General features: G+C 38.5%; 1 protein-coding gene across 1 annotated transcript; it reads left to right on the plus strand.

Annotated features, from left to right (window-relative positions):
- Positions 1 to 443: 443 nt before the first annotated feature.
- CHKA (choline kinase alpha) lies at positions 444 to 23,121 on the plus strand. The gene is made up of 12 exons (XM_082057551.1): positions 444 to 977; positions 4,907 to 5,018; positions 11,994 to 12,047; positions 16,231 to 16,344; positions 16,945 to 17,078; positions 17,350 to 17,454; positions 17,823 to 17,881; positions 18,807 to 18,894; positions 19,804 to 19,912; positions 20,387 to 20,493; positions 20,832 to 20,913; positions 21,657 to 23,121. Exons 1-12 carry the CDS (start codon positions 646 to 648, stop codon positions 21,714 to 21,716), a joined length of 1,356 nt encoding a protein of 451 aa, XP_081913677.1. The 5' UTR covers positions 444 to 645; the 3' UTR covers positions 21,717 to 23,121.
- Positions 23,122 to 24,279: the final 1,158 nt, after the last annotated feature.

Here is a 24,279-nt window from a genome sequence, read left to right on the forward strand (position 1 = left end):
CGGCGGCCGCCGGGCCGAAGAGGAGCGCCAGGCACAGAGGGGCGCCCGGAGGCGGCGGGGACAGGGCTGAGCACAGCAGGAAGGGGAAGCGGGGCCCAAAGGTATCTAACGGGCCGGGCCGGGCCGGGAACACGACCCCGGGTCCGGCGGCCGCGGCACCACCGCTGTGGAACCAGCGGGGAGCGATCACCTTGCGCTGCGCCCCCCACCCCGAGCTGCGCGCGACGGTCACCGGGACAACCGGGGAACGGCCAATCGGTGTGCTCCCGCCTCTCGCGCATAGGGGCGGTCGCGACGGCGAATGCTAGCGCCTCGTACTCCCTCGCGCACCAATCACCAGGCGCTCAGGCAGCTTGGGGGAAAGGAGAGCGCGCGCTCCTCCCGCTCGCTCGGAACTTCTCCCCCTCCCCACCCCCGCTCCAGGCTGGAGCCGAAAGCCGGGAGCCAATCAGGACAGAGGGAAAAAGCGTGAGGCAAGCGGGCGCGCGTGCCGAGCTGCCTATAAAAGGGGGGCCGGGAGAGGACGCGCAGTTTCCTCGTCGCGGGTGCTCGAGAGGGAGCGGCGTACGCGAGGTGAGCGAGCTCTTGCCCCCACCCGCTCATTGCCCTAACGGCCTTTTTCCCCTAGCCCGCCCGCCTCGCACTATGAAGACCAAGTTCTGTAACGGCGAGACCGACCCTTCCCCGCTTGGGCTGCTCCTCGGCTGCACCTCTGGCGGGGGCGGTGTCGTCCTTCCCGCCGCCGGGCAGCCACCCTCGCCGCTGGCTCACACTGATCCCGAGGGGAAAGACCCCGTCGTGGCGGGCCTAGGCGGGGACGCCATGACCCTGCCTTCCGCGCTGCTGCTGCCACCGCCTGAGGAGGAGCCGCCGCTCGACCCCCGAACGCGACACAAGGCGTATCTGTGGTGTAAGGAGTTCCTGCCTGGGGCCTGGCGGGAGCTGCGGGAGGAACAGCTGCGCATCAACCCCATCAGGTCCGTGCTAAGGGGGGGCGTGGTGGCTAGCGCCTGCGGAGAGGGGGGCGGGGCCCGTTGGTCGCCGGGAGTCCGAGCCGCTTCCTCAGGAGCGGGAGATCAGGGTTTCCCTGTCTTTTCTTTTCTTTTTTTTTTTTAATTAAAAAAAAATAAAAAGCGCTTCTTAAACTTGAGGGTTTTTTGGTTGGAGGGGAGCAGACTCGCTGCTGCATGGGAAGCGACTGCGCATCCGCCTCCCGTATTCGCTCTTGGGCGACGCGGGTAGCCCCTACTCCGCACACCGGTGTGGGAGATTTGCGGCTGCAACCACCGCCTCGGCTCGGAGAGTCTCACCCGGAGAGCGATGGAGGGCCCTGGGTTCGTTGCGTCAACCACGCCCCCCGCCTAGGAGAGGGTGGCGGCGCGAGGTGGTTGGCGCTGCAAAGCGACGGTAGTGCCTCGACCCTGAGACAGGGGAGGGGCCCCCAACTTTGACGGCAAAAGTCACAGATCTGGTAGAAACGGCTGTACCGGCTACGGAGCTCCCTCCTGGGGCGGGGGGGGGTGGTGGTGGTGAAGTGCCTTTTTCTGGCATGGCCCTGGCCGTTCTGAAATTCAGAAGTTAGTAGGTAAATGCGATATATTGATGCTGTGAATAATCTTTTAGCATATATAGTAACATGGACTTGTGACTCAGCATGTTGGCAGCAGAAATATGTAAGTTGGATATTCTAGTAGCCATGTATAGTGTGTTTAAAATCTTTGCCTTTTTTGCGGAATTAGCCTCTTTTTTGTATCAGTCTCATATGCTAGTTAAACTGTTGTCAATTCAGAGTTTCATTTTTACAGACTGCTTGACCATTCTCTCTGATAAAATGTAGAATCACATACAGTTTTAAAGGTTATGTTTGTTAGCTTCTCCCCTGGAGCCCTGAGTTTGCTTTCCTGGTGTTTCTACTTTTGCTGATATACGAACCATAAACAGTTGACAAAGCTCTGGCATATAAAAGTATAACCCAAATTCATCATGCTAATTTCTAAATGTATTTTAAAAGCTTTATTAAAAATGAGCAACTAATTGAAAGATAGTACTTGTGGTTTTAGATCACTTCTGCTCACTTGATCAGAATAAGTTTATGAAGGGAGAGAATGTTTAGAAGACTGATACTGTTCCTAGACTAGTCTGATAATATGTCTGTAATCTGACTTGCTTAATTCTGTTTTCATCCTTATTAACGTGCACTGCTGAAATAGGTACTTATTTTCTAAAACCTTAGGTTTTAGCACAGTTATTCTTGCATTTGTTGAAAACTTTGCCTCTGAGACACCACTTCAAAATGGCTTAATGATTTCTGGTTTGGGAGGAAGAGGGAATAGGCTGAAACTTAAGAATGTGTAAAACCATGCTAATTGGCCGTTGCATTTATTTTGGCAAAAGTCTTTTCACCATTCCTGTCTATAGAGAAAGCAGCATCATATTGGTGTGCTGATTCAAGTTTTGCAAAAGTCAAGTGCTCTGTGTATGTTCTCCAGTGTCCCTGCCAGTGCTGCCATTTTGATGGCTTTAGTGCACATTGTGTTTGTGAACAGCATGTTAGGTACTTGATGTCATAATATGAAGAGGTCCAGTTCTTATTAAGAGCAAAGAAATAGATTTGCATCTAATCAGAATGCAAGTATATAGGCACATCTAACTGCTCTGGCTGTGATTTGGGGAAAGCAATGGGAAGCTTTGAAAATAGGTGACCATTTTGGAAGGGCTTACCTTTAAGTAATTTGCAGCAGTAGACTAAATGGTAGCTTTGTATAAGGGTGACATATGCCCTTTTGACCCTTAAACAAGCTGCTGAGTCTACTGACCTTCAGGAGAACAATACCTTTTATTAGACTCCTGTATGGATTTACTTGATTAGTGGTAACTTATGAAGTCTTAAGTGCGTAAGACTATAATGAAACTTATGTTTAATGTACTTCAGCCTCAGTAGGACACTCGTATTTTACTGGAGAGATATAAAAAAAGAGTTTCCAGGCTTTCATGCACTGTATGCAGACTGAGCATGTGCTCAAGTAACATAACTGTTCGTACAGGATTTTGAGCTCTAGTATGGTATCTTTTGTAAAGTGGGTTTCAATATGTTTGGTTCTTCTGTTTAAGTGTTGACATTTTCAATGAAGTCAGAGGCTTAGAAAAGGTGGCAAATTATTTTTTAAAAAAACTGTCTAGCATAGTTTAAGTGAAGCCAGATGTATTGCATCTGAATAGTCTGGGTTTGCTCTTTGATATCCTTTCCATCTGTCTGTTTCTACCTGTTCACCTTCATGATTTAAAGTTACTTCATATCTCTTGTCTCTGAGCATCCTTTTTTTCATGCCTGCCAAGCCACCTGGTTCTTTTCTGCCTTCTTACTTGAGTGTATTGTGCAGCTGCTTTTTTACCCTATTTTCTGGAGATTTTTTTTCCTCTCTGTTGACTTTGGATGTGTAGGCCAGCCCTTCTTCTCTGTACACAGGTACTCTGCTTCTTGGCAGCCTTTTTCTCCAGAAAGTCTCTACTTCCCCACTGCATTGTAAGAGAACCTAAAAAAATATTTGAAAAAACGTGGAGAGGAGTGTTAGGTTAGGACTGAGAACTGCATTTTAGCTACTGCATTTTGGTTTTGCCATAGACTCCTAGAATCAAAGCTCACTGCAAAGTTATATTAAATACTCATGTTTTGGGTGTTATGAAAAACTGCATTGCTTTGGGAAGGAAATCACAACATGACAAAGTTTCTACTATTGGAATTCTAGAGTTACTGCAGTATGTTGTGTAGCATGCTATAAGTAAAACTGCTTATTTTTTAAACCTGTGCTACCTCATCCCTTTATTGCTAGCTATTATATTTGGATTGTCTGTTTTTGAAAGTTTTTTCTTTAATGATGAGACAAAAGTTTTTTCAGTAGAGCTGATTTGCATTTCTGTTTTGCAAGCAAACCAACAGTTTCAGTACTATTTTGTCTTGTAGTAAAGGAAGAAGTAATAGGGAAAATCTATTGCAGAAGAGAAATCTAAAAACTTACTAATGAACATATTGACAATGAAGAGGATGCAGAAAGACAATGTAGTAAAGGATATACGGGTTGAGTAGACCAGTGTTCTTAGTGGGCTACTAGGAATTGAGAAACTTAACTCCTCTAGTAATATCTAACTCAATAAACCTGTGGAAAACAAATGCTGTCACTTTTCCTTGTAAGAACACTAGCGTAAAACAGTAACTATATGAAAAAACAGCATGCTTGTATAACCTCCGAAAGACTGAAGCACAGGACTCCCTAATTTGTGTTTTACCTGGTAAGATTTTCAGTGTGACTTTAGTTTTGACAAATACATGAACAATTTATTTGAAGGACTGCTTTAATTGTAAATTTCAAAATTGAAAATTACTGCCTAAGAATGACAGCATAAGTAAGATTTTCACCTGCAATGCTGTAGCTCAGGTATTCAAGTTAAATCTTTGTAGCTGCCAACCCAGTTATACCAGCTCTTAATTCAAACTTAGGTTTTTATACTCACTGCATGGTTTTAAGCTTATTCTACTGTCTTCGTGCTTATTTATGCAACCAAGTACATCTGACAAGGCTTCAGCATCACTTTCTAGAAGTCTTGAAAATAATTAAGTTAACGGAAGTCTACATTGCATTTTAGTTGCCTGTTGCAGTTTGTTCATAGCTTGACCTGTAATTTGGATCAGTATATCTTGGTAGCTTCATGCTTAATGTATTATCACCATCAATTTTTTTAATTGAAGCCTTATATGCTGTGAGTTATTGGTACTGTTGGAAGATTTTTTTCACATTAGAGTAGATCAGTTAATTATACTAAAACTATGATGAGTGTGCATCTCATTTTTAGCAAATTGAATGTATATGCTTATCCAACTTAGCTGATAAATGTACCTTTGTCTTAATAGAGGTGGCCTCAGCAACATGCTGTTTCAGTGCTCACTACCTGATACCATTGAGACAGTTGCAGATGAACCACGGAAAGTTCTCCTGCGCTTATATGGTGCAATCCTGCAGATGGTGAGTATGTAGAGTGCTTTGGGAGTGGGTGGGTTTCTGTAGTTTAATTGTGATATGTTTGGAGATTTTAACTTGTGATATGCTGCAAGTGTGTGCTGCTTTATCATTTTGAGAATGTATTTTAGTGGTAGTAGGGTAGATTGCTAGCTTAAAGCAGTTTTCTTTATAATTTGTTACTGCCTAGAATTTACACTCCTTTCTATAGAGATCCTGACTGGCATGTATCGGCTGAAGGCTCATTTGCTCTGTTTGATCAGTAATGCTTTGTTTATGGTGTTAAGTTTGGGCTGTGGTGTTTTAGAAAAGTTAAAGTTTGCTTCTGTATAATATGTAGGACTTTGGCATAACTAGCAAGATTGCAAGAGACTAAACTGCTTAATTTTATCTTGGAAACACTCAATCTGAGAGATTAAAGTTGAAGGTTTTGTCAAACTAGTACAATGCTCAAGCATTTTATTAAATCTCATGGGTGTTGCTGGAAAGTTTGATCTATAGTGTTGGAATAAAAATAAGGCACAAACATCAATACTGTACAGCCATCTCATTCCAAAACATGCTTTCCTAAATGTGTGATATGCCCCCTAGCTGGCATAGAAACTTAATCAAATGTTTGTCAAACTCTTCAAATATTACTTTTCTTTGGTTAGTAAAATGTAAATAGCCTTGAAATTTGTCAAGCCTTAAGAGAAGCCGTTGGCAAATTTGCTTCAAATTGTAAGGTTTAACATCAAGAGTATTTTGTAAAGGTAATCTCTTGTGAAGCTTACAGGCTGTTGCTGTGGGACTGTAGAGCAGATCTTCTCTTACCCATCTCTGCTAGACAGTTGATATTGTAAATAAAAAATCATAACAAATGTTTAACCTTATAAAAAATGCAGCTTCATAAAATTATATTTGGATGTTGGCAATTGTTTGTTTGACTTAGAGGGCTTGGTTTTATTATCCATTAATTTGATATTTTCCAGTACTCAATCACTTACTTTGACTAACTGATGCAATGTCTGCAGGAGATGACTGTTCCTGAAATTTCAGCCCATACTTCCTGTTTCTGCTGCCTTGACCAAACTTACTATTAAAAATCTTATTGGATACTGTCATTTAACTGGCTTCAACTGGCTTGAAAGTGTTCTTTTGTTATATTATGTGAGGTATTAACTTTCCTGTGGTAGCAAACTTCACCAGAAATATGTAAAATATTTAAGTGGTTTGAAATAGCATGAAATGCTTGGCTACACCACTGTATGTATGTTGGGAAAGTTAAACTGTTAAACAACAAATGTGTAGAAGTTCATCAATTGAAGCTTAAATAATCTCTAAAAAACCTAAAAGCAAAGTGAATAAAATGGTGGTGAGAAACTTTGTTTTCAAAATTATTCCTGGGGTTGATGCTGAGATTTTTTTTTTTTTTCAGAATTATTAATGACTTTAAGGTAATGCTGACTTATTATGTAGAAGGCTTGATTAGGAACGTGGGCTGTAAAACTGCTGTAGTGGTAGAACTTCTGTTGCCTAAGACCTCTGAAGACATGTGGCCTTTTCCTTTATATTTCAAAGGAAAAGTAAAGAAGACTCTAGCATTTGGTCATCCTCCTTTTCCCTCAGGGTTTTTTTTTAACTTGCCTTTTCTGTGCCTCTATCCACTGACAAAATCAAAATAAGATTTTGGGTTCCAAAATCAGAACTAATTTGGTTTGGAAATTGAAAGTGTGGTCATAACTTTCTAACCTTTCTACTCTTAGCATTGAAGGATCTTTTGAGATGTCTAACTTCCTTTATTTCCATAGTGGCAGTGAAAAGACTGCTCTTGTTGGTGCAGTTCACTAAAGGTTAAGTAAGCAGAGAAAGTCCCAAGGTAAAACTTTCAGATTGCATTGAGGTTCACAATTTTTTGTCAACAAACATTTGTCTCTTCCAGCCCCTCTACATTAAATGTAAGTTAAAATATAAGCAAACTGTTTTATTGGGGTATTTTGAAAACCTCACTTAGGATTGTTATAAATTTCTGGGTGACATAAGCAGAATTCTATGACAAGCCTGTTATAGAGGGAGTAATTTGATATTTTTAGTAATGTTGCCCTATAGAAATTAAAGGATACTGTATAAGTAAGTTGACTTTTGAGACCTTATGCTAAAATCACAATTGTCAATGACTTAATTGTAATTGCCACTGGGTATTAGTAATTACTACTTGTTTGTTTGAGCCTTTTTAGCATGTTTTAACTCTTGTCCATTTTATTTTCTGTTGAAATTGGAGAACAAAACAATAATTATATCAGCTGTTATTATTCTACTGTGAATACTGTATATCTATAGCAATATGCACCAAATTGTTCTATGGACAGAAGATAAGTTTATGTTAAAATTTTGAATAGCAGTGAAAAATAGGTACCTGATACTAAAGAATGAATTATAATGGCACCATAGTTCTTTGAGCCACCTTTTTTGCAGTTTGAAAATAGCCCCAGTTTGCTTATTATGAATCTTGGAAGACACAAATGTCAGTACATGAAACTCATCCAATATAAACCATGCCAATTGACTAAAGCTGCCACACAGGGAAGGTTTTGTGCCTTCCTCTGTCATAGCTGATATGTTTAAGCCAATTTTTGTGTGCATGACTGTTTTTGGGGGGAGCTGGGGGGAGTTGAACTGAGCTGGCTCAACCATTGTTATGAATAGTTACACTGGCATGGATGTTTAAAAATCAAGGACTTCTCTTGAGTATATTCTTGAGCAGAACTTTTTTTTTAAGACAAGTATTTGTGCTTGTGACAGGGTAAAGTACTAACCACATTAAAACTCAAATGTTTGAGGCACAATGCAGATATGTTCCACATTGAAAAAAGGGAAATGTCTTTCTTTGCTTCCCTTATTCTTGCTCCAGCTTAGTTGCTAAATTTAAAGGAGAGCATTGAAAGTAAAATTTGCTCATGACAAAATGTCTTCAACTGTTTGGCTATATCAGTGTTAAAACAAATGAAACAAAAGTTTTTTCAACAATGTGCCATTTAATATCCAGACTTTAAGACTGGATTTCATATGCAGATCACTGTAGTGTTTCTACTTAAACTCAGAACAACAAAAACTTCCCACATCTTACAAAAGCTGATAGGATTTCACTGAGATAGCATCAACAACAAGAAGCTCAAATTAAGGTGAATTTCTCTGAAGTTCATCTGTCAAAAGCTAAATTGGGGGCTAATTCCTGTTCCTTTACACGTGTCAAAAGAACCTTGAACTCTGATTTACTGGGGCACTTTGCAACAGCCAAAAAAATAATCTTGTATTTGAATGAGGAAAACCAAACCAATATATCTGATGTTCTTCTCTAGTCTCTCAATTTCTATGTGAGCAGATGCAAAATAAGTATACATGGTTGCCACAGTTCTGTGGTAGATCTTTTTCCATACCTGCCTTGCTGCCTTTTGGTTTTTGTAACTAAATAAAATACAGACTGCTTTGTACCTGTAATTATCAACGTCTTCTGTGGTTGTTGGTGTCCATGTCTGTTTGTAGCATGGAGTTACTACAAATCCCTGGCACTGGCAGACAGCTTGAAAGAAACCAAGCACCTCTTATGGGGATATATTTGTGTTGGGTGGAGTTAAGGGTATTCTGGGGGTAATGTACCACTTTAGTTGTATATGCATGTGTTCTCTGCTGCAGGCTTGCCCATGCGATCGTGCCTAGAGCACTCTGGTTTCCAGGTGACAGACACGATTCACGGTATAGTATGAGATCTCTGAAGTTGGAGCATTCTCTACAGCTTTCATTTTCTTTAGTACTAGATTTCATTGTTTAAAAATAAGACTTAAGTAGCAACAGCTACTGTCTGTGCATCTGAATGTTTACAGCAATAACAAAATATCAAAGTACTGCCCCTTCCTTTCCTCTGCTCCCTCATAAGAGAATGGTAACTTGAAATAAGGAGGATTAGAGATGTTTTTGTGGCTTTTTTTAGGGCTTCATGTCGTGGATTCTAGGACTAGCAAATTAATTCCTTCAGGTCTGGCAAGGATCAGCAATCAATGGCAGATTCTTAGAAGCAGAAATAGCTGTCGCTGAATCTAAAACTATGTTCCCATATCCTGAAGTTCAAATTGATGTCTTTCAACAGCTTCTAGAATTTATAAAAGCTTTCCCTTCATAGGTTGCCTCTAATCTCTCAGGCAGTTCCTTGGTATTTGAATTCCTAGGGTTTTGTCTAAATCAAAGTACTGCAGCATTTTGAAGTCTTGAAAACTACTAAAGCTGAGTAAACTCAGAAAATGAGTTTATAATTTAAGATGTAAATTTGTGGGCAGAGGGTTATTTGGGGGGGAAAAAAAGTTGCAAGTTCCTCCTCTATACAGAATTCTCCTGCCAAGCATCACCTGGGATTTCTGAGTCAGAGCTCGTTGTCCGGCCATGAGACAAATAAATTTGGGGCATTAGGGAGAAAACTAACTTAATTTTCTGTGTTAAACTGCCAGATGTGTAAATACTACCTGGTCATCTTCTCATCACAGATCAGATAATGTGCAATGTCTCCCATTCTAGGACTTTCATCTTGTACCTGAAGCTTCCTGCCTTAAAATCAATTTACATTATCACCAAGTAGACTCTGTAACTTGTTGTCTCTCTGCATACAGCTGTACTCCCTTACTAAAACTGTAGAGAGCTTTCTTAATCTGCTTTCAGAATAAACCTTCCCACAATAAAAGAAGCACTGAACAAATTATTTAAAGTTGTAAAGATGTAGAACACATGTCCATTTCTAGTTAATATTTTCATGTAGAGAAAGAGAGATTAAAAACCTCCAGCAGTTATTCAATTACTGTTATTTGTGTAATTAAAATCTACTCATTGCTGTTGAAGTAAATGGGTCCCAGAACTGGATGTAAGCTGGAGCGAGCTATTAGAGCTTTTGGAAATAACTGACGTTTTGATTGGTTTAGCCAAGAACATATGAGCTAAGTATGTAGATCAAACACCTCATGGTATGAGATGTTTCACTTTGAACCACTGTTCTCATAGGTGATTGTGCAGTCAGAAAACAATCAAATCCTTCTGCTTTAACATCTGTTAAATTCTTAAACTTCTTCTACATAAAATTGTATCCTGCTTACTTAATTTCCTTGACCACATGTACTGGAGACTTTCCTAATCCTAGGCTGAGTACATGGCCACTTGTGAAGACTGATCCTCTTCAAGGTTCCATTAATATTTGCCAGTTATTATTCACAAATTACTTTGTATTAATTCTCCTCTGGACACTATGCTCCATGCTGAGGGAACAGAAAAGAGGAAGGGATGCCACAGAAGTCTCCTTTTCTGATGACTCTGCAGTACACATCACTAACTGTCTCTTTCTAATGGCACAGTAGATGCCATTAGGCTATCTCCAACACTAATTTGAGGTGAACTCTTAGAACCGGATAGCCCTTTATACAGTATGACTTCTAGAAAGTGGATGCCAGTTCAGGTTCTAGGGAAAAGCCTTATCTGCTTACCTTCTGATGAACTGAACCATTCTGAGTGCACCATTAATCAGGAGAGACTCCTGGATGGTGAGTAACTTTCTGACTGTTCAAGAAAAAACTGTAAGATGCAAGAGTGGTATTAATGTAGGACATGCTTGTTCGAAGAAGCCCTCTGTAAATGACTGTAATACTATTGAGTAGTTAATGCATTTAGCTTTAGTGAATATGTTTTGACTTTATTAATTTCCTTGAAAGGAATATAAACTAATAGTAGTTTTCATATTGTCTTGTTTTAAACTTATTAGCATAATGCAATGGGAAGTACTTGCTGAAAGACCATTGATTCATATTAATTGTATTTCTTCTATAGCTTCTGAAATACTATAACTGCATAGCTTGTGTAATTGTTAGCTCGTTGTATTGTACTTAAAACAGCTGGTGTTGCTTAACTGTGTTCCATTAAGTTCATATTTCCACCCTTGTTTTGGACATGTAAGAGCTTTGGAGTAGAAAGGTATGCACACAGTTCTGTGGATCAAATGTTTTTGTTCAGAAGGTGGAGATGCAGGCTACCCTAATGGGCCTCTACAGCTAGTCTGGTTTAAACAGTCAGCAGTGGAATTGCAACATAAATAGCAGCCACAAACTATAACTCTAAGCAAATATTTGCTCTCTCTTCTCCTTACCTTCAAGCCCTTTAAAGGACAAGGTTTCTGTTACATCTTGAATTTTGAATGTGTAGCTCTATTAAAAGCATGTGCCATTGAGGATTTAGTTGCTGAAGGTATAGTCTGATACTCTGAAACTGCTCTGTAATGACTATTAATAATCCTAACAGAATACATTATTAATGGAATTCATTGGAGTTTTGCTAGTATACTGCAGTTCTTACTGAGACATCTTTAGTGTATGTGGGCAGTTCATTTGAAAAATAAGTCTTGGATTTGCACAGCCAAGTGGTACATTGTACATATATTCTAGAAAGCATACTGTGAATAACAAAATTCTAGTGACAAGAAATTTGGAAAACAAGGTAATAGGGGGAAAAAAAGCAAGTGCTTTGCAAGCTTCATAACATAACTCTTCCAATAGTCCTTCTCAGGCTTTTATGTAGTCTCCGTAATGCATCTCTTAAATGCTTTAGTTGCAAGAAGAATATAGTCCCCGATGTCATGCAGAGGGACTTAATTTTCTGTTAATTAAAAATGTTCCTATAAGCTTATGATACCTTGAAATACTGATAAACGATAAAATACCTGAAAATTGGCTCTCAGGCTAATTACAGGAGTGGTCTGATCTCAGTGGCACATCCTTTTGAAAGATTTTTGGAATTGTTGAATTAGTGTGGTGGTCAGAGGTCAGATGGATACTAGTGCTGTAGCTGTCACAGATCAAGACAGTGTTGAAACATCTAGTTAATTGTAGCTGGCACTTCTACTCCTTTTGTTCTGGTGGTTGCAGGTTAATCATGTTAAATTTCATCTTCTTATTGTTTGCTTTTTCTCATTCATAGAGGTCCTTTAATAAAGAAGAGTCTGTACAGTCTCAGAAGGAAAATGACTGGCAGGTGAGTAAGTAAATTTGCTTATTTCACAGAATTTTTTAGATGATAGAGAAATGTGGTGATCCTGTTTGTTCTAAACCAGGAGTTACTCCACCTGGTGTCTGGGCTGTGTTCTTAGAAACTGTAAGCAGTCATGAAGAAAATATTATCTGTTTGCTCATAGAAGTAACGCTATTATGTGAGTGTCTGTACGTAGCTTGTAAAGATTTAAGCATTCCACATTAACAAAAAATACCCCCCAAACTGTGCCCTAAATGGTTTCTTACCATTTCTAACGTTGATATGAGTACTGCTATTTCTAATACTAGGCTCATCTTTCTTTAGTAGGGAAAGATCAGTATTCTGCTTTACCTAATCCCTATTTTATAATACATTGATGAACTCTTTTGAGGAAAGTATATGGAGCTGGAGAGAACTTCCTCTTGAACATCAAGTCTTTCTGATTAGCGTTGTGCTTGTATCATCTGTGTTCTGCAAAAATCAAAGTTCTTGCATTTGAAATAATTTCTGCTTATCCAGCATAATGTTTTGCTGAGTGTAATTTTTCATAAAGTCATCTGAACACAATTTGGTAATTTAGATTTCTACCATGGCAGTGTTTTTTTTCAGTAAGGGATAACATTGCAGCACGTTAGCCAGGTGCTTTGCATGTTATGTACTATCATTTTTCAGCTCTGTGATGGTTTTAGTAGTGACTAGGGAGAAATACATTTTACTTGTTTCGTAAGTGCAGCTTTTCTCTCCTTATGTATTCTGCCATCTGGGAATGCCCTCTCAAACAGTTCAAGCATTTGTTTTTTTTTTTTTTTCTAGAGAGCTGAAACTGGTTTTAAAATTTTTGTTGAATGACTGCTTTTGAAGTTTTGTTGAACTTTCAGTTAAGTTTGCTGGAACAGCTTCAATCAGTTGAACCAAGACTGAACTGAAAGGTACTGGTTTGATTCCTCAGTTTTCTTCAGAGGTGGAAAATGGAGGTGGCTTGATTTTATTTTTTAAATTTTTTTCCCCCTACCTCAATCTAGTTGAAAACAGTTTCTGAAGTGTTAAAACAAAAATCAAAAAAAACCCCACTATCCTAGTGCCAGCAGCTCATAGGAGCTGTGCAGTACAGGAAGGAGGGCTTTGAACTTCAGAATTGTCTTTGTTTGGTGCCTGAAAACAGTAATTCTATGCTGGTAGGTTGTTTTTTCTGCTGTTGGTCTCATGGTGCTGGAACTTCACTGTTGGATCATTTTACTCAAGAATTCCTGTCAGGTTAGGTTTGTTAATTTTCATGAGTAGATAGGTTTGATCAGAGAAGGTAATGGTCATGGTAAAAATACCTCTGAGTAATCCCATAATGTTCTGGATCACTAGCAAAAGCATTGTAGCTGTTCTGAGCTGCCTGATGTTTGACGGCTGTGATGAGACATGAAATGGGGATTTTTTTATCTTGGTTTTACTATAGTTAGGGGTAATTTCCCTCAAAATAGTAGTATTTCGTGCATTTTATAGTGAGCTTTTTTTGTGGAAGCAAAAATAAAGCAGAAGCTTCAGTTCCAACTGAAGTATAGAAAGGCTTTTGATCTTTCCTTGCTTGAATGGGAGTTATGTACTGGAAGAGTCTTGTGAAGAGTGTTTATAATAATTCTTAGATTTTAAAAATGCAACAGTCATCTCTAAGTATTCATTTAATAGTGTGAGTGTTCAAATCTTCTTCAGAAGCTTGTTTTAAACACAAGTGCTCACCATTCATCTGTTGGAAACTGATTAAAATTGAGAGCTTCAGAGCTTAAAAGAACAGATTGTTGTCTTGGCAGTATAATTGTATTGCAAAATATTTGAATGTATAGAGATGCATAATTGACTTAGTTACAGTGCTTGATGCTTTAAAAGAGTGATCAGGTGAACATTTAATTGAAGATTTATTCAGTGGACCTAGATTTGTTCAGTGTCCATATGAAGTGTGCTACAGTATTTTCTAAGGTCCTTTATTAGTTTATTTCCATGCCTATATTTGGCGGTGGTGTATGGAGTGGCGACTTGGTAAAAGGTCCATCAGGTATTATGAGGAAGCCTTTGTGACTGACGTGCATACGTGAAATTATTTGTCTGTTGTTGGACTTATTCTCAAGTGACCATTCTGTTACAGCAGAGGAAGTTATTTGCATGCTCTAAACTTTTTTCTCTTTTGAGAGTCAAGCAGCAGAGCACTGAAACTTGAATATTCTTATACTGCTGTTTTTAAGTAACATTTGCCTGTACTTTAAGACTGAAGCAGGTCTTTCATGGAGAGGTGCAGCCTTCCTTGTTAACACTGCTGACACAGAAGTTTATGAACTGGCAGTTTTGTCACTGTGGATTATGTGAAAGTCCTAAACTTTTAAGCATGTTTTAAAGGACTAGGGGTAGACAGATATGTGGCAGAAGTAACCCAGGAGGGCACTGAGTAATTGGCCATATCACTATTTCTGGTTGTTACTTGTGATGCATGAAGGGGCATCTTCATGAAGAGCAGTTCTTTGGGACTTGCTGTTATCCAAGTATTGTGAGTTGGTTTTTCAGTAAGATGTGAAAACAAGGAACTGACATCCTAATGGGAACAGCCAACAGGATTGATGTAATCAGACTTTTAGATCTATAGATCTTGCCAGGGATACCTAAAAGTTATTCAGCTGTAGCAGGGACTAATAAATGAAGATAAAAGGCCTGTTAGATACCAACAACCTGATGTTGTACAAGGCACAAACAAATTATCAATATAAGCTAATAAAGGAGCAGACATTCAGTAACGTGTATCTGATGTGCTTTTTGATGCTTGGCATTAGGCTTCAGAACTGAACTCAAAAGTTCAGATCTGTGGTGATTAGGGAATGTGAAATTATTAAAAGTATGTATTTTTGGTGCGCTAGCTCTGCTTCAAGGAGTTGAGATAGCAAAACAGTGGAGGACAGTAATACAATACATTAATATGCAATTTGTCTTAAATTCTCAATTAATATTCTTGATGGGTCTCTTTTTATTGAAGCTAATGGCTCTGAACATAGTTACATGAGCCTTTCCTACACTTCAGTATGAAATGCTAGAATTTCCAGAATAATGTGTGGGCCAGTAATAAAAACAATTTGTGAATGGAACTGCCTGGAGCGTAGTCAAGAGTGGAACTTGTATAGGAAAGAGTTATTTACTGTCTGACACTGCGGTGACTATAATAACACAAATGGCTCTGTAGTTTGAAATATCTGAGAGCGGTATTAAAAGCGTAAGAACTAAAAGCACAAAATTAAGTCTTATAGGTCAGACTTTGAGATGAGTTGCTCAAAAGTAGGCAGAGTCTTAGTGAACTTCTAGGATCTGAGTACAGCTGGATTCTTCTTTATACAATTGCTAGAAGTAGTGATTTATACTGTGGCTTCTGTGTTTACTTACAGCTAATCTAACCCATTAATAAACTATACTTCAGTGGTTTTTAGCTATTTTTGAGACATATTTAATATTTCTATTAATTTTTAAACATTCATATTAAGAAGCTGTCTGGTTGTGATTGTTATGGACTGAGTTTATTGATGTAAAGAAAACCTTGAATAAAAGCTAATGAAACTGGAAGCATGTTTGGAGGTAGAAAAGGAAGAATGTTTATTCATTCATGCTTATTAGCAGGAGTTTAAATTACTCTCTCTTAAAAAATATATAAAAAGAGAGGCAAGACTTAATGTGCTTAACAGAAACAAATCCTAAGTCATTATTCTAAATAAGAAACTGGTTAGTTCAGTCATTCATTCATTTACATAGTTAGTGTCCTTTTGTGAGGCAATGTTCCAAAGTGTGTTAAAGTAGCCAAGGCTAATATTGATAATATTTATAGTTCTGTGCTGTGCTTCAGTAGGATAAACCCCTTCAGGGGTCTCCTCCCTATCCCACAGGTTAGGGAGGAGAGACTGGTTTGGTTTTTGCATAGTTTGTCTTTGACCTAGCCCACCAATAGTACATGTTAAGTTACACAGATTTTCCTCCCCTGCTTTAAACTTGAAAGCAAAAAATTTGTATTGCTCCCATGCTAACTACAAGTTGTTATTAGTCAAGAAACTTTTGTTGGTAAAATGTTGAGTCAACTTTTTAAAGCTAACCCTAAGATTTCTAATTTTGCAGCACACCTGAGTTCATTTCTGTGCAAGCACTAACTAATACTGTAATTTTTTCTTTGCAGGGAGCAGAAGCCATGGTTCTGGAAAGTGTTATGTTTGCCATTCTTGCAGAGAGAGCTCTTGGCCCAAAGCTATATGGAATCTTTCCACAAGGGCGACTCGAGGAATTCATTCCTGTAAGTCCTGGTCATGATTATTTAGTGGTCTGCTGGTAGTTGATCATGACAAAGAGGTCTCTGGACTGCCCAGAAAAGCAGGGATGTGGGAAGGGAATACTTGGCAGCCAGCAGTAATTGCCAGCTGTAATTTGATGGAGTTCTAGGGGGTGTTGAAGAGCCCAACTATAGATCTTGCCAGGGATACCTAAAAGTTATTCAGCTGTAGCAGGGACTAATAAATGAAGATAAAAGGCCTGTTAGATACCAAATATAGCATTGGAAGCTATAGACTAACACTTTAACAGCAACAAGAGCAGATGCTCTTGATGTCCTTAAATATTTATACTTAGTATGCTTTGAAGATACTCTTACTGTGAGATGTGGTATTCCTGAGGTTTTGATCTAGAAGAGACTTGACTAAATCATATGTAAGCTAGGCAAGCTAACTTGGCTTTTCCAAATACAGCAATTTTATTTGGGATGAAAAGTGCTTTCCTTGAGTACTGTGCTGGTATTTTATACTAAACTGTATAGAGACTAATGCTAGTGTTCATAATTAGTCACAGTTTCGTAATTAATCAATTAACTGTATTTTAAGAATGCTATCTTTTATTACAGAGCAGGAAACTAAGTACTGAAGAACTAAGCTTACCTGACATATCTGCTGAAATAGCTGAAAAGATGGCTAGATTTCATGGCATGAAAATGCCATTTAATAAAGAACCTAAGTGGCTTTTTGGAACAATGGAAAAGTAAGTTACTTACTTTAAAGTATGCAAAGTACGTGACCTGTTGTAATTTTGATAAGTAGATAATTCTTCATCAATGCCTGAGAGCACAAGCTCTCACTGTACCTAGAAACAGTTTCATAGTTACTTGAGGAACTTAAATTACCTTGGATAATAGCATTTTTCTTCAATAACTCTTTTTTTAAAGTTATTGATTTTGATTTGAATGGTATCTCAGTATGAGAAGACTAATATACTGTCACAAATGCTGTACTATTGTCTCTATTTTTAACAGATATCTAAATCAAGTGCTGAAGATTAGATTTACCAGAGAATCCCAAACTTGTAAACTGAACAAACTCCTCAGTTACAATCTCCCCCAGGAAATGAAAAATCTAAGGTAGGCTTATTTTGTCTACCACCGTCTTCCTATTTGCACAGCTTCAGTGTGAATTTTTTGCTTGTTCAAACAGGTTATACAGTGTAATACCTTACATTCATTTTACTTTAAGCTGGGGCTTGGTTTTGGTTCTGTAACCAATCTGAGTCTCATATGACTACAAATGGATAACGATCAATTGTTAATCTGACTTCCAGATCGGTGAAGTCCAACTTCAGTGTCCTGGTCTTGGGCTTCTAATTGAGAAAATAGTCTTGATAGACATGAATAGCCCTTCAAATTCTTACAGCAAAATCCATTCTTTACTTGTAAGTGGAACTGACCTTAGTGATCTGTTACTTAAAAGATCCTGTATTGTTCTTTTCTAGAGCTATGCTTGAAGCTACTTCATCACCAGTTGTATTTTGCCACAATGACTGTCAAGAAGGTAAGCTGCTAACATTTTGGCCTTGTTGAACAATGGAGTATTAAGCATTTTCTGGTCACTTGTTTGCTTTCTGAGAGGTAGCTCATGTTATCAAGGTACTGCCCTGGCAGTTGACCTGTAACAGCAGCTTGTGTACTCCCAAGTGTGCAGCAGTTGCAAAGCAAAGTACATTGGCTTCAGCAACCCGTCAGGCGGATTAGGGGAACATCTAGTATCATAACTGGATTAAGCCAGGTATGTACACACACTCTGTTAGTACAGGTTAGTTAATGATGGGAGCCTTGGGTGTTTTAAGACTGTACCTTTCTTAGATATCTGCAATATATGTAATCAGGGTCAGATATACTTCAGTCCTGTTAAAAGATTGTGGAAAAAGTACAGTAATTAGTGAAAATGGAGTAGTTTGACTCAGCAGTTCTCAGTTTGTACTGGTAAGAAACACTAGGAAAACCTTATCCACCTTTTTTTTAGTGTGTTCTCTCTGGGAGTCATGGAGGGAATTAAAATTTTTCGTAGCCAGTCCTCTGAAGAGATGAAAAGGAGGCAAGGCAAAAGGTGTCGGGTATGCTGTGGCTTTGGAAAGAAACAATTCAGGGCTGATAAGGCTGACTTTGTCACCTGAGTTAGCTGCAAACTAAACAACGGAGAAGCAGGACCCTTGGGAAAACAGATCTACCTGTGCCTGGACAGAAGAAAAAGTTCTTGCTTTCCACTTTACAAGGTTTATAGAATATATCTCAACTCAGTAAGCTGCTGTACAGCCAGTCCAGCTTGGCTTTTCTGGTCATTCCTCTGTGTAGATGTGAGGCATAACTGGTATTATCTGAAAAAAATGTTTGTGAAGATAAAGTACTATTTTCTGTGGTGTTTTTTTTTTTTTTTTCCTGTGTCTTTATTGAATATTCTGTATTATCTTAATTTTCAGGTAATGTCTTACTTCTGGAAGGCAGAGAGAACTCAGAAAACCAAAAGCTGATGCTCATTGACTTTGAATACAGCAGCTATAATTACCGGTAAATCACTTATTTTCTATTCAGCAGGAAGTTCTATTACTTTCTACATGCTACAGCAAGAGCAAGTGCTGCACTGCCAAATATTTGTCTATTCTAGTGAATTGTGTTCTGCTCTCTTAGTGGTGGACAGCAAATGGAACTTTTCAAAACAGTTATGGTCCCAATGGAGTTGAGTATAGTCATACAGCAGAGTCAGTTATTGGAACTCCTTGATTGTCTAGATTAGGAGGCTTGTTTGTGCACAAATGGCTTCTTGCTTTCATGTCGAAATTGCTTTCTAGTGCGGAGATGGGGAGAATGATAGATTGTGTGTGTATGTATTTGCTTTTGCAATTTTTTTCTTCAGTCCTTTCAAATAGTGTTCTCATCTGTGCAAATGAGAGTACTCCTAGGTTTTTCACTACATGGTTACACAAAATGCTTTTACCTCAGTCATCTAATAACTATGATTAAGGAGAATCTAAGTGTGTGGAGTCATAGGGATCATTAAACATCAGCATAGCTGGAACATAATGGAACCTTGAATTCCAATAATATAAAAGTGGGATATGTTAAATACTTTGAGTATGGCTGCTTTGCCTGCAATAATGCTATCATTAGAGATGTGTTTCACTTCATGCTGAGATGTAATGCATACTCAAGTATTTTAACTGTTTCCATTGGTATAAAACTTGGTAGCAAAGTCTAGTATTTTCATGGAGCTGGTAGCTTTCATTCTTAACTGCCCATCTTTACTAATTGATTTTTAATAATTTGCAAACAAGTTGTTTTGTGGTCATCAATTCTCTACCTCATTTAGCAAAACTGCAGTAACTTTATGCTTTAAAATCTGATTTTTAGGCTTGGTTAAGCAAAAACAGATTGCTAGTATGCGTATGTTGAGGCACTTAGTCTTTATTTCTCTTTCAGAGGATTTGACATTGGGAATCACTTCTGTGAATGGATGTATGATTACACATACAAAAAGTATCCGTTCTTCAAAGCTAGCATTCTTAAATATCCTTCAAAGAAGCAACAGGTAGGCATGTAAGACATAACTAATGAATTGCCAGTGTTGAGAGTCTTCAAGTCTTAACTCTTTTTCCAATGCTGTTTGGTCTTATTCTGTCTCAAGACCTTTCCTCCATTACTTCCTTAAATATAATATTTTCTGTAATCCTATACTACCTTTGCTTTAAAAATCATAGAAACTTCATAATATCTATGCAGGATAGGGTATTTACTATGTGCCATGTAGCTGTCTACCACAAAAAGTCCAGTAGTTGTGGACTGCAGCTGTGAAATTAGTTAGCAGTAGCAAAATGTCATCTGTTGTCCTAATATTATGGTTTTCTTAAACTAGACTTCCAAGCAGTTAGTGGAACCACCATAATCCTAAAGGTAATGTCAGCACTGTTGATGTTTGGAAAAAATAAATAACAACTTATTAGAAGGTATGCCTAGGTCTGAAAGAAGCAAATATGTCTTGTAACTGTCTTTATTTGCCTTCCAGCTTCATTTTATCTCCACTTACCTGTCTGCATTCCATGATGGCTTTGAAAATCTGAGCAATGAAGAGAAGTCCAAACTAGAAGAAGATGTGTTCATAGAAGTTAACAGGTACCTTGTCTTTCACAACTGTATCTTGAAACTTCCCCTGTGATGCCTATGCTTGTATACATTACTGGGTGGAGAAACTTCAACCAAGAGAGATTCTAAGCTATTTACATGTGGTAAAGAAAAATCTGTCCATTCTAACCTATAGATACATGGTATATGCTATTAGTGGAGTAAACAAAACACTACTTCATGGGGAAGCAAATGGAATTATTTTTATATTGTCATTCTTGAAGAAAAGGTGGACATCCCCAAACTGGGGAATACTAATCTAACAAGATATTGAAATAAGGTGTTGTGATTGCATGGGTATTTCAATAAGCATAGCCTTGTAATTTCAGGTTTGCCCTTGCATCACACTTCTTCTGGGGTCTGTGGTCTATTATCCAAGCAAAGATCTCATCCATTGAGTTTGGTTACCTGGTAAGTTGTTTAATTGTAGCTTCATGTAACTAAGAATGTATAATTCAAAGTACATGAAATGGCATCTCCCAGCAACTATTATCTCCTAAGTGGAGTAAAAGTTTTTAAAATCAGTTTGTTACTGGTTTGTGCTTTTTCCTTAAGAATATAAAGAACATTTAAGATCATAAAAACTCCAGAAATTCTTCCCGTTGTTACATAGACTATAGCCTTATGTATCAAGCCTTGCAGTGAAGTATTGTTCTGCAATAAGAGATCCCATGCAAGAGGGAAACTGGCATGCAGTAAGTGAATTTGGAATTTGAGTAGTCAAAATGCATGTGTAATGACTGTTAATATTCAGTGTACAACAGTATCAATGATAGGTAGCTTGTTGTATGTACTGGAGAAGTGGATCGGTCTATCTCTTGACACATGTTCAGTGCATATAACTTTCAGGTACACTGAATATCCTGCAGGAAGTGCTGCAGAAGCCATCCTTTTTAGTGAAATCCTGATGACTTTAGTTCCTGTTTTATTTCTGGCATGCTGGGAGCAGCTAATAGTGTTAGAGCTGGAGGGAACTTGAAGAGTTCAGAACACCTCTGGAAAGATTATCCTTCCCAAATAGAGCTAATTAATGCATTGAGATGATGGATTAGGAAGGTAACAAAATTAATACCTTCCTTAGGCTTCCCCATCCCAAGTAAGAAAACTCAACTGTGTTTACTGTATTGAGTACTGAACATCCCTTATTTCTCCAGGAATATGCGTTATCCAGATTTGATGCATACTTTGATCAGAAGAGGAAGCTGAAGGTGTGATTGTGGGAGGAGTGGCCTGTTGGTTACTGTACGAAGAGGGCAGCTGGACAGAATTTACACTGTGCTTAGGCTACTGTATTTCTAACGAAGGTGTCACTGAATTCCAGTTCCTTGGAACACAGGTGTACAGTACTGAAAACTGTCTAAAAATAACTTGTTTACAGTTTTGTAAATACTTGGAGTGAGATTGGGAGGCAAAAGTAAAATACAACAGTGCAATATCTTTTAAATCTTTTTGATCTAGAAGGTATTTTATATTATGGGAGAAGCTTACAATCAAGTGTCAATACCACATGCATCAGAGCAGTGTTACTGTGAGTACATTTTCTAGGGGGGGTGTTGGCATTATGGTTTGTATTGTAAGCAGGACAGTTGTAAAAGATGATCTGCTGTAGAGACCGCCTCTTAATGAGAAGGAAAACTGAAGGAGGCAACTGTTAAACTGTGAAGTAGGCTTAAAATCTTACTGTGAGATTAGTTTCAACATGCCCCGTGAACACTCTTCAAAGCTGCTGATATGTTACACCACTTTAACCATAAAGCAAATGAACACATTAAAGCAGTATGCTTTGAAGTGTTATCTTACATATACATGAATGTTTCTCTTAAGCTGGTGTGCCTGTGAAGTGTGAATGAACTTCGAACTGGACATTCTGAAGGAGTTTGTCTTGAACTGTTTATTCCATGTACTTCAAGATCACGCTTTAGCCCCAGCATGATTGTTTCTTAAAATGCTGTGTCCTGCACAGTGGGTTCTGTGGGCTGGTAGTACTGGGAAGAATGCCTTGAACTGCTCCAGAAACTCCCCAGATAACTGAATTGGCCTTGACAATACTTGTAGGTGGAGCCCACCTCTTGTGTTGCCACAGTATATGGCTGTAAGAAATAGTCAAAGACTGCAGAAGACACTTCAGGAAACTGCTGTTATGCCCATCCAATGCTTACATGGCTTGAGTGGTGCTTTTCTTGCACCTTCAATTTTCATCATGTTCCAGCAATCCAGTAAAGTGGAGCATCTTGTGGGGAACAATAATGTGTATATTGAAACTATAGTATAAACTATGAACATGTCATCTAAACATTTCTTCAGATTTTTGGGAGCTTGTTTATTTTGAATGATATTTGTTTGTGCTTTCTAACACACTGTTACAAATAATAAACATTTAAGTCTACCCTTTTTCACTTGTACAGCAAATACTGTTTGAAGCAGCTGAAACAATGTGGATTTCCTGTACTGCATGGTATAAATTGTAAAAGCTGTCATTTTATTCTCTAGTATAGAGAATAATTTTCCATCTAGTCAATTATTAATACTTTAAAATAAATATAAAGCACTTAAAAACATCATAGTTCATATTCTTAAGTCTTTGTTACATCTGCAGGATAAATTAGGTACTGTTTCTGGCCTTAATTTGTTATGGTAGTACTTTCTTGCTGACCTTCAAAGGCAGACTAAGCTTTAGGCTCAATGCTGTGGGATGAACCTTCTACTTAAACGTGCCTATTAACATTCACTTATACAATAAATGCTAAAGAAAGTATGGAGAAGAAAGGTAGTTAAGTAAATGATTAAAGCCCAAGCAGGATTTCTCAGGAAGCCATATTTTGTTAATGATTTAGGTAGAACACCTGTTCTTGCAAAAGGTAGGCACACAGAACAGGGCAAAAAGCCCCTGTTTATATTCCCCCCTCCTGCCCCCCAAATTCTGGCTGCAAATTCCCTCCCACCTTCCCCATTGGTTGGGTACTTCAGGGTTTACAGACTATCCCATGCCTGCCTCAGTTTACCTATTTCATTCATTTAATTCTATCAACCCCCTTCCCCTTATTGATTTATTTAAAATATGGATTCCTGGCTCTTTGGCCACCCTTCCCCCTAGATTAAGTTTTTAAAATACAGGAATCAGTTTGCATTCTGGGATTAGTTCGAAGAGACTGTTTTACATGAAGGATTCGTAGGCTGATGTGTCTCAGTCCTTCCCTGCCCCCCCCCTGCCCGGGGTCAGGTGCCAGATCAGTTGTAAAAACAACATTCCTCCTTCAATGGTTCCTTACACAAGCAAGTGATAAAAAGTAGGCTGAAGATCAGTTTATATAGTCTATAGTTTTACAGTTGGGAAAAGGTTTTGGTTTAAGCAATTTACTGTATCTTTCCTGTTAACTAACCTAAAAACAAAGATAAAAGTTACCACTATATGTTGAGTTTTACTGGCACACCAGATGCAGAATTTGTAGAATGAATAGCCAGGTAATCTCTCTAGGCTACTGAAGGCTTTGCTTAACAGGTGCTATTGCACATAGTAAACACAGGGGAAACAGACAGTGGTAATAAGAGGGATGGAAACAAAGCATTCAGAATGATGCTTTGCAGCTAGCTGGAAAGGACTGATATGCATTAGATATTTTGATCTTGTAGGAAGCCTTGTTTTGTATTACAAGATTGAGTTCTCAAGAAGCCTGTGGAGACTGTGTTCTGATTCATTCATTGAACTTCATGCTCCTTGGAAACAAAAAGAGGACTTGGTCACAGTAGTGGTAAGTGTAATAAAAGGTTGCATCAGAG

The sequence above is a fragment of the Streptopelia decaocto genome (assembly GCF_964273445.1).
Source record: "Streptopelia decaocto genome assembly, chromosome: 7".
Taxonomy (NCBI): domain Eukaryota; kingdom Metazoa; phylum Chordata; class Aves; order Columbiformes; family Columbidae; genus Streptopelia; species Streptopelia decaocto.

Excerpts from the sequence above, each read along its gene's own strand:
- CHKA (XM_082057551.1), top strand. The coding sequence starts at position 646 with ATGAAGACCAAGTTCTGTAACGGCGAGACCGACCCTTCCCCGCTTGGG. Across the intron at positions 12,048-16,230 it reads AGAAGGAAAATGACTGGCAG|GGAGCAGAAGCCATGGTTCT; the intron begins GTGAGTAAGTAA and ends TTTTCTTTGCAG. Across the intron at positions 17,455-17,822 it reads CAGGAAATGAAAAATCTAAG|AGCTATGCTTGAAGCTACTT; the intron begins GTAGGCTTATTT and ends GTTCTTTTCTAG.